The sequence below is a fragment of the Erinaceus europaeus genome, chromosome 11 (genome assembly GCF_950295315.1).
Source record: "Erinaceus europaeus chromosome 11, mEriEur2.1, whole genome shotgun sequence".
Lineage (NCBI taxonomy): Eukaryota > Metazoa > Chordata > Mammalia > Eulipotyphla > Erinaceidae > Erinaceus > Erinaceus europaeus.
The window spans coordinates 55,117,368-55,127,535 of NC_080172.1; the positions used below are offsets into that span (position 1 = coordinate 55,117,368).

A 10,168-nucleotide genomic window follows, 5' to 3' on the forward strand; every position below is an offset into this window, starting at 1 on the left:
GTCATGGGATCCAAGAGAGGAGAGTTTCAACAAGCTGTATCAAGAGTGTCAGATTATACAGAGCACATGTAGACACAGGCTTTATCAAGACCCCTGGATCTAGCTCCAGAATGGGTTTGTAACTACATTATAAAACTGACGTTCTGAATCCTAGGTGACATAGGAAGGTGCAGCAAAGTGATAGCAACTGACACCAGGTTGCAAAAGGCTAAGAATTGGTTAAAAGGAGTCAAAGAGTATGGTTCTGTCATCTTCAAATTTTATCATGTTTTTTTTTCTATTTTTATAAAGGGGAGAGAGATATTGGGAAGTAGGAGAGATACCTGTAGCACTGCTCCACTCCTGAAGCTTCTGCCCTGCAGGTGAGGATCAGGGACTAGATCACAGGTCCTTGAGCTCTACTGGATGAGCAATCATCTGACACCCCCCATCAGGAGATATTTCCAAGTGTGATCCTGGTTCAAGCCAGACCCCATAACATTAAAGGAAACTTCAGAACTTCCTCTGTCTTTATCTGAAGTCAGCTAGAAAGAAACAGTAGAGCCCTGACTATGACAAAAATAAATAAAAATGTTAAAAAGAAAGCTGTCTCAAAAAAAAAAAAAAAAAAAAAGGAAAGACCTGAGCACAATTGTAGGGGAAATAGGTAGCTATTATTTGTAGAGATAATATACAATCAATTAACAGATATGACAAATGATTGAGGATAAATGATACAGCCAAAGTTCCATAGGTGAGAGGTAATCAAAAGCATAAGTGGAGAGGTTTGTCTTAGAAAGGATGCCGTGGGGCAGGGGGGGGGGGGGTCGGGCCAGCAACGAGCAACATCAACAACAACAATAATAACCACAACAAGGCTACAACAACAATGGCAACAAAAAGGGGAAAAAAAATGACCTCCAGGAGCAGTGGATTCATGGTGCAGGCACTGAACCCCAGCAATGACCCTGGAGGCAAAAAAAAAGAAAAAGAAAAAGAAAGGATGCCATGTTCTCTGAAATAAAAGGAGACAACTATTCATTGAGATCAGAGGACTTGAGGAATAGGGGAAAGATCTATAACTTGCCTTAAGCATGGTAAGAAACAGTAAGTAGTAGCTCAAATAACTGAGCAGTCCCCACCGCCAAGGCTTAGGGTGGCAAAGAACATTTTTGATGGAAACTGGGGCAAATTGGAAGGAATAATGTATATGTGTAGATATCAAAACATTCACAAACTTCACTGTATCTCCTGATAACTCTGGGTAACTTGCTTAGTCTAGCAAGCATTTAGTAGCTACAGATTTATTATTTGTTTTAATAAGAATGAAGCCAGTGTTTCAGGGGGGTTCCCATTTTGACAGTCTCAGAGTGTCCCTTCTTCTTTGAAATTGGCACCCACTGAGGTTAATCTGGCTCTGGTAGATTATAGATGCATTTATCCACAAGCATCAACAGCTCCAGTCAAAATAAAGAACTCTCCCAGAGCAGAAGAACCTGCTAGTCTGGGCCAGTGAGAGATACAGAGGGAAAGGTACTAGTAACCTTGGAGCCTGAATGAAAAAACAAACCCAGCTCTGAACCCTGTACTTGCCCCATGGGTGTTTCCTAGGGAAACAGCAGCAGAGGATCTATTTTCCTTTCTCACAGGATTTATATTGTCCCATCCAAACTTCTAAATTTTATTTTGTTGCCATTAGGGTTTGTTTTGTTGCCTAGATTTAGTGCCTGAATGAGGACTCCACCTCCCTTGGTGGTCATTCCCCTCCTTCCCCCTATCTTTTTTTATTTTTGATAGGCACAGAGAAAGAGAGAAGGAAAGAGAGAGACTTGCAGTTCTCCTTCACCACTCATCGTTTCCCCCCTGTAGGTGGGGACTGTGGACTTGAATCTAGGTCCTTGCCTATGGTAACGTGCACTTTACCAGGTATTCCACTACTCGGCTGCCTATTCAGACTTCTAATTTAGTGGGTGTATGTTCATAAATATTCCTATTTCTTCTTTGAAGCTAGGGGTATACACATTATTATTTAAAGCAGCAAGCTTCAATTCCCCCAAACAAACAATTTAGGTATAAAATTTCTTTAATTAGAAAGGATTTCTGTCCAACACAAATGTACACACTAAAAGTAAGACAGAGATAGAGGGAGAGAGAGATATTCACACAAATTAGAAAGTACAGTCTCAAATCCTGGACTATTGGTTGAGAAACTGGACATCTGGAGCAACTGCAGGATGGCTTCTCTGCTCTAGATGTGCCCTGGTTTTGGAGAGTGTCCCAGGAGGGGAGAGAGGACAATTCCAGTCTGATGGTAGAGTTACTGGCAAACTGTGGCACCGAGGTCCCTCTCCTGACAGTTCTTTAAGATCACCAAGGGTAGCAGGAGATGCTGCGGCAGGAGGAACTGGAGTGGCAGGAGCAGAGTGTGCAAGAAGTGGTGTTCCATGCTGGAGGAAAAGGATGACACCAATGCTGGTTCCAGTGGCCAAAGGGCCATGGTTTACAGAGATTGTACCGGGGACACCGAAAGGGGGGTTGCAGATTGGAGTGCTATGGATCCAAGTGAGGTTCATAGCTGGCCACTCGGTGAGGGTCCAAGGCTGCTTTGATTTTAAGACTAAACGTTCTAGTGGTGTCTGGTCTGTCTTTTCCGCAGGAGGTGAAGGAAAGGAAGCAGCAGAGTAGTTCTGGCGGCTGGGGAAATGCTAAGGGGCAGAAGCAAAAAGAAAAATTATGTGAGAAAGCTACAAACTTCACCAGCTTCCTTTTACCTCTGCTTTTCTTTCTTTCTTTTAAATTTTTTTATTTATTTACTCCCTTTTGTTACCCTTGCTGTTTTATTGTTGTAGTTATTATTGTTGTTGTTGATGTCATCGTTGTTGGATAGGACAGAGAGAAATGGAGAGAGGAGGGGAAGACAGAGGGGGGAGAGAAAGACACCTGTAGACATGCTTCACTGCCTGTGAAGCGACTCCCCTGCAGGTGGGGAGCCGGGGGCTTGAAGCAAGACCCTTATGCCGGTCCTTGCGCTTAGCACCACCTGCGCTTAACCTGCTGCGCTGCTGCCTGACTCCCTTACCTCTGCTTTTCTTAGAAACTCAGCAATGCAAACCTATCTTTTTAAACATTTTTTTGTTATCTTTATTTATTGGATAGCCAGAAATTGAGAGGAAAGGAGGAGATAGAGAGGGAGACAGAAAGACACCTGCAATACTGCTTCATCACTTGCAAAGCTTTCCCCCTGCAGGTGGGGGACTGGAGGCTCAAACATAGGTCCTTTTCATATTATAATGTGCTCTCAACCAGATGCACCACCACCCAGACCCAAACTTATCTTGTTTTAATGTTATAAGTAGTTTCTTGTTAAAATAATAATAAGTAATTTCTTGTCAGGCTATTATTTTAGTAAATTGGACTGAGGAGATAGCATACTGTTATGCAAAAGTTATTATCATTATTTTTTTACCAGCACTACTTAACCCTGGCTTATAGTGGTGTCTGGGACTGAGTCGAGGACCTCAGAGTCTCAGGCATGAAAGACATTTGCACAACCACTATACTATCCCCCCAACCCTAAAAAAAGACGGTCTCTCTCTCTCTCTTTTTTTTTTCTTAGCAGAGTACTGCTCAGCTCTGGCTTATGGTGGTGCGTTGATTGAACCTGGGACCTTGAAGCCTCAGGCATGAGAGTCTTTTTGCATAACAATTATGCTATCTACCTCTACCCCAAAAGACTGATTCTTTTTTTTTTTTTTGTACTTTTTAAAAATGCTTTATTTATTATTGTATAGAGACAGAGAGAAATTGAGAGAAGATAGAGAGGAAGAGAGACAGAGAGACACCTGCAGCCCTGCTTCACCACTTGTGAAGCTTTCCCCCTGCAGGTGGGGACCAGGGGCTTGAACTTGGATCCTTGCGCACTGTAATGTACACGCTTAACCAAGTGCGCCACCACCTGGCCCCAGGACTCTGATTCTTGAAGGACTCCATAGCACCCAAATGTCTTCAAATGCAGTGAAGGTCAGGCTTGAACCTGGGCATGTGCATTAGCCAACCAGGTGCAGTTATCTAGGTGAGCTATTTTGCTGTCCCTTTAGTTATTATTTATTTATTCCCTTTTGTTACCCTTGTTGTGTTGTTGTTGTAGTTACTGTTGTTGATGATGTTGTTGTTGGATAGGACAGAGAGAAATAGAGAGGGGGAAGACAGAGAGGGGGAGAGAAAGATAGACATCTGCAGACCTGCTTCACCACTTGTGAAGTGACTCCCTTGCAGGTGAGGAGCCGGGGGCTTGAACTGGGATCCTTACGCTGGTCCTTGCACTTGGAGCCACCTGTGCTTAACCCACTGCGCTACTGCCCGACTCCCCTAAATTTCCTTTTATGGATTACCTCTTTTTAAAAAAATATTTTATTTATTTATTTATTCATGAGAAAGATAGGAGAGAGAGAATCAGACATCACTCTGGTACATGTGCTGCCGGGGAATGAACTCAGGACCTAGGGTTGAGAGTCCAATTGTGCCACCTCCCAGACCACTATGGATTACCTAAGTAAACTTAATTTTTTTTATGTTCCACATTTGAAAATCATACTTCTGGGGAGTCCGGTGGTGGCGCAGTGGGTTAAGCACATGTGACGCAAAGCACAAGGACTGGCGTGAGGATCCCTGTTTGACCCCCGGTTCTCCACCTGCAGAGGAGTCACTTCGCAAGCGGTGAAGCAGGTCTGCAGGTGTCTCTTTCTCTCTGCCTCTCTGTCTTCCCCTCCTCTCTCCATTTCTCTCTGTCCTATCCAACAACAACGACATCAATAACCACAACAATGTTAAACAACAAGGGCAACAAAATGGAAAATAAATAAATATTAAAAAAAAAAGAAAAAGAAAAAAGAAAATCATACTTCTGGAGAGTTTATACACATAGATATTTGGGCAAAAGTAAAATGAGGGGGGAGTCTCAAAAAGTCTCTGAGTCACCCAGGAGATGGTACAACAGTAGCATGCAGGTTTACAAGCATGACGTGTCCCCAAAGCCACAGTGATGCTCTGGTGCTCTCATTCATAATCAAGAAAAAGTCTTGGTGGACAGGCAGAATATCTCACCTGGATCATGCATCTCTTTTGTCATAAGTCTGGCCCAGGTTTGAGCCTGGCCTCCACTACATGGGGGAAAGCTTTGGTGCTATGGTATCTTTCCCTCTTCTGACTACATTTCCCTTTTTTAATCTGAAAACAGACAGCCAAGAGTAGTAAATTCTGCCAGACAAGACAGAAAATAAATTAGTCTTGAGGGTAGCAGAGGAGAAAGAATTTGCAGAGATGCTAAGACATCCTTCTGCCTGAATCATTTGACCAATGTAAACACCTTCTGTATCTATGAAAACAAATTGGCTCCAACACAAGGGGCAAGATTTAATGTCTGAGAGTTCTTCCAAACACACACAAACAAAAAAAAAATATGTAGGAGCCAAAAATATGAAGGAATTTTGACCAGCAAGACAGTCTCTCAGGATAGTACACCTGCTTTATCATGTGCATGACCCAGATTCAAACGTGTCCCAGGACCCTGAGGGAAGTTTCAGTGCTGTGGTGTCTTTCCCCTTCTCTCTCTAGTTCAGTCTTTCTCTGAAAAAGTCACCTGGGAACAGTGAAGCTCTGGTGAGGATTAAATAAGTAAATAAATAAATAAATATAGGGCTGGGTGGTGGCACACCTGGTGAAGTGTACAAGTTCCTATTCAAGCCCCCAGTCCCCACCTGCAGGGGGTAAGCTTTATAAGCAGTGAAGCACTGCTGTAGGTGTTTCTGTCTCTCTTTCTCTCTCCCTTTCTCTCTTTAAACCCCTTCCTTCTCAGTTTCTCTCTGTCCTATCAAAATATTTTATAAAGAAGGAAATAAAATGAAGGAAGCTTAGCCATTCTCTTCCTGAAAATGCAACTGCTAGAAAGAGAACATGACCCAAAAGCCACTGGGAGAGGAAACCCCATTTCTGCATGTGTACTTCATTTCCTTGGTCTCTTTCCCACCTCTCCTCCAGGTCTATAAGCTCTTACCTTAGTCAGCTGATGTTTTCTACTACTCAGTGGTGACTTCTGGGTGGTAATATGAGGAAACCAGGTCTTTAACATCCCTTCTACCTGAAGCAGGGTTCCTAGGTAACGCTTCCTGTGAAAAAGACATTATGAAAAAAGCTATGAAGAGAGCAAAAAGCAATGCGATAGGATCAGAGACAATGTCCTTTTTTTATAAACAGTGAGTCAAGAACCAGGGGGACTTACCCCATCTGGGGCTTCTGCAGAATACCTATAATACGCTGGATTCTGTCCATTGCCACACTCTGCTGGAAACTGCTCAAGCCTGGGGTTGAGGAGAGAGAAAGAGAAAAAGACTTAGGATTAAGCATTTATTGATAGTAAAATAAAGAAAGGGAAGAACTAAAATTGATTCACCAAAAGCAATTAAACCACAGAAGCAAAAAGGGCATATTACACACAAAGACGTAAGAGAAAAACACATTTAAATGTAGGGTAGAGAAGTGGTGATACATCCTGTAGAACCTACATAGGAAGACTCATGTTCAAGCCCTTGATCCCCACCTGCAAAGGGGAAGCTTCATGCATGAGTGGCAGAGCAATGCTGCAGGTGTCTCTCCTCCCCTCTCACTGTTTCACCCATAAAGAAAAGAAAAAAATGGCTCCCAGAATTGGCAGAGTCATCTTGCAGGCACTAAGACCCAGGGATAACTCTGGTGGCAAATAAATAATAAAATAAATAATTTAAAAGGTATTTGTAAAATAAAAAAGAGTGGGGTTAGATAGCATAATGGTTATGCAAAGAGACTCTCATGCCTGAGGCTCCAAAGTCCTAGGTTCAATCCCACACACCACCATAAGCCAGACCTAAGCAATGTTCTGGTTAAAAAAAAAAAAAAAAAAAGTGGGAGTTGGGCGGTACTGCAGTGGGTTAAGCACAGGTGGCACAAAGCGCAAGAACCCATTTAAGGATCCTGGTTTGAACCCCTGGCTCCCCACCTGCAGGGGGGTCACTTCACAGTTGGTGAAGCAGGTCTGCAGGTGTCTGTCTTCCTCTCCTCCTCTGTCTTCCCCTCCTCTCTTCATTTCTCTCTGTCCTATCCAACAACAATGACATACATAACAACAACAATAATAACTACAACAATAAAACAACAAGGACAACAAAAGGAAATAAATATTTTAAAAAAAAGTTCTGGGAGACAGCTTATCTAGAACAGTGCACACTTTACCATGCCAGGAGGACACAGGTTTGAGCCCCTGAGCACCATATAGCATGTGCATGATTGGGGAAGCTTTACAAGGGTGGAGTAGTGCTGTCACCCACACTTTTTTTTTTTTTTAATTTATGATAAATATCTTTATTTTATGACTCATTCAAGTACCACTGGTCCACCTCCAGCATACCCACACATACACAATAAAAATGCAGTGGTCAGTGGTATTTTGATAAATTTCTGTCAGACAAGTACTATGGTTTGACCCAGGTGTTTACACTGTGGTCATTAGCTGACATATTTACTAAGGCAAAGTATAGGCAGGTGGTCTGTAATAGTTAACTGCCTGGTGATGACCCACACCCTTTATCTGTCTCTCACTCTCTATTTTAAAAACTTGGAGCCAAGAGCAATGGAGTTATACAGGCACCAAGCTCCAGTGGTAATTCTAATAACAAAAATAAGTAAATATAAATAAATAAAAATGTAATTGAGCTGGAAGATAGAACACAGAATTGTATAAGCAAGGTCCTAGATTTGACCCCCTGCACCACCAAACAGCCAGAGCTGAGTGGTGCTCTGGCAAATAATAATAATGATGATGTGGCTGGGGCAATACCTCAATTGGTAGAGCATGGACCTTCATGTCTGAGGTTCTCAGTTTGATCCCCAGCACTGCATGAGGTAGAGTGGTGCTCTAGGTTACCTCTTTCTTCCCACTTCTCTTTGCCTTATAGGAAACACTTTTTCTCATGTGTTATATACTAAATAAGATAATTCTTTAAAGAGAGAGGAGACAAGGGGGGGAGAACTAGCCCCTCAGGCTAGGCCATGGTGCACCTGGTTAAGTGCACATATTACAGTGCACAAGGACCTGGGCTCAAGCTCCTGGTCCCCACCTGCAGGGGGATAGCTTCACAAGTGGTGAAGCAGGGCTGCAGGTGTCTCTCTGTCTCTGTCTCTCTCCCCCTCCCGTTTCAATTTCTCTTTGTCTCTATCCAATAATAAAATAAAATAGCCCAAATGAGTGCAACTAAACAAATAAATACCTCTCTCAAAGCGGCCCATCTTTAGTCCATTCAGAAGGTCTGTGAGGGGACGTATGAATCCTTGGAGCTCTTTACACTGCAGAAAAACAGGACAAAGGCTAATAAGAAAAACAAAAATTGCCCATATCAGAACTGCTACTTCCTCCACTTTCAAATCTGGGAAGCAGTAGTATCTTCATGGGACCCTTCCCAACAAGTTGGGTGCTCAGTCACTCCAGTAGTGTCTCCTTTCTCCTCCTCTTACCTTCTGAGCAAAGAGCAGGTCTCCTTCTGTGGTACAACCCTGGGTATTTAGATTGGTCTCCAATTCATCATCTCTTGATCTTTTGACCCCAGATCCTGCCATAGGAGAAGTTAATCCCCGCTGCTGTTCCGAGTGAGATGCTGTGTGTTGATTAGTGGAAACCTTGGGCCGATGCCTGCAGCGGATAGGCCCTGAGCTGGGCCTAGAACCTCCCCTCTGCTCAACAGTGTCTGGCTTGGGGCCAAAGACCCTTTTTTCTTCCCCATCACTATCGGAGGGGAAGCCACAGTCACTGTTTACCGGAGAGATGGAAAAAGAGGAAGGGAGAGAGTAGGAAGAGTAGGAAGAAATACTAGATGGAGAATCCATAGGTTCAGAAGCAGGGGCTGGAGAGCAGCTCCTGAAGTACCCAAAGATCGGAACCTGCAACTGAAGAGCAAAGCAAGGGAATTTGAAACCAGAACGTAAGGATCAAGGAACGGACTGGGAGACTGGGGGTGGCTACTGTATTGGGTTATAAGTCTTCTTTCCCTCCCCAATGTTACCTGTCTCAGAGACAACAAGGAAAGTCATCTCCCCACCTCCATTAAAACCTGGACTGTGGGTTGGGGAGACAGAATAATGGTTCTGCAATAGCCTTTCATGCCGGAGGCTCTGAGGGCCCAGGCTCAATCCTCAGCACCACCATAAGCCAGAACTGAGTAGTGTTCTGGTCTCTTCCTCTCTCTTGTTATCTTTCCCTCTGTATCTACTCTTCCTCATTAAAATAAGATAAATAAAATATTTAAAAAAATTTTTTTAAAAAAAGAACCTGGAGTGTCTCTCTAGTCTCCGCAGCTCATCGCGTCACACAGACGGTTATATATTCCCTCTGTTCATAGTAAATATCAGAGTTTACACCGTTCCTGAAACCCGTTTCGCTGGGTCTGCTCCCATCCTGGTCCCCCTGCTAACCTCTTTACCTGAGGTCACGACACCAGTGAAGACAGCGATAAATCTCCGATACACATACCTACGTAGCGACCACTCTCCACTACCTCCCCCCGCCCCAAACCCAGCTTTCCTGCACCTTCCCAACCTTTTGGATCAAGACCCCGGAGTCCTACACCCCTTGGTGGCGCCTATCACGTAATTCGATTCCTCCCCAAACCAAGTCCCTGAACCCACTCCCTTCCGCTGGGGCTCGGATCCCTGGGATAGCTCAGTCTCCTTACCTGCGTCTCCAGGCTCAGACCAGGTTGTCTCCAGCTCTCAGACTCAGCCGGCTCCCCACCTCCGCCTCCCTCCCAAGTGGGTCCCGCCTCTTCCCCCTCCCAGACACGTGCGGCTCTGCACGTGCCTTCACCCTGCGTACACAGATCTCGCGCTTTGATTGGTTGGCTAGCCGGCACCACGTGATCAGCTCTCCTGACATTCGTACAGCATTCGCTACAGCATACAGGGGCTTGGCCAGTAGGAAAGCCAATCAAGTGACGATTGGCTGGAAGAGAAGCATTCCAGGCTCCGCCCCTACATGCGGCTCCCGGACTGAACCCGGTGATGTGACTGGGAGGCGGATGGAAAAAGAATGGGACAGAAGGGAGGGGAAGGAGAGGGAGGAGCCCGCCGCCTTAAATAGGATGGAGGGGCGCCAGAGATGCGCGGCCTG

At 44.5% G+C, this 10,168-nt stretch overlaps 1 protein-coding gene across 2 annotated transcripts; it reads right to left on the reverse strand.

The window, feature by feature from the left end:
- Positions 1-2,044: 2,044 nt before the first annotated feature.
- On the reverse strand, positions 2,045-9,879 carry CIART (circadian associated repressor of transcription). Of its 2 annotated transcripts, none has more exons than XM_060201755.1 (6): positions 9,735-9,879; positions 8,521-8,660; positions 8,277-8,352; positions 6,257-6,335; positions 6,032-6,143; positions 2,045-2,684 (listed from the first exon to the last, which is right to left on the reverse strand). In XM_060201755.1, exons 2-6 carry the CDS (start codon positions 8,620-8,622, stop codon positions 2,175-2,177), a joined length of 879 nt encoding a protein of 292 aa, XP_060057738.1. In that variant the 5' UTR covers positions 8,623-8,660; positions 9,735-9,879; the 3' UTR covers positions 2,045-2,174. The 2 variants fall into 2 exon arrangements, with proteins under 2 accessions (XP_060057738.1, XP_007531648.1); XM_007531586.3 differs by having other exon boundaries at positions 8,521-8,949; positions 9,735-9,839.
- Positions 9,880-10,168: the final 289 nt, after the last annotated feature.

Coding starts and splice junctions, on each gene's coding strand:
- CIART (XM_007531586.3), bottom strand. CDS start 8,889: ATGGATTCTCCATCTAGTATTTCTTCCTACTCTTCCTACTCTCTCCCT. Junction 8,353..8,520: donor ACCTGCTCTTTGCTCAGAAG/GTAAGAGGAGGA, acceptor GTTTTTCTGCAG/TGTAAAGAGCTCCAAGGATT. Junction 2,685..6,031: donor GAAAACATCAGCTGACTAAG/GTAAGAGCTTAT, acceptor TCTGCCCCTTAG/CATTTCCCCAGCCGCCAGAA.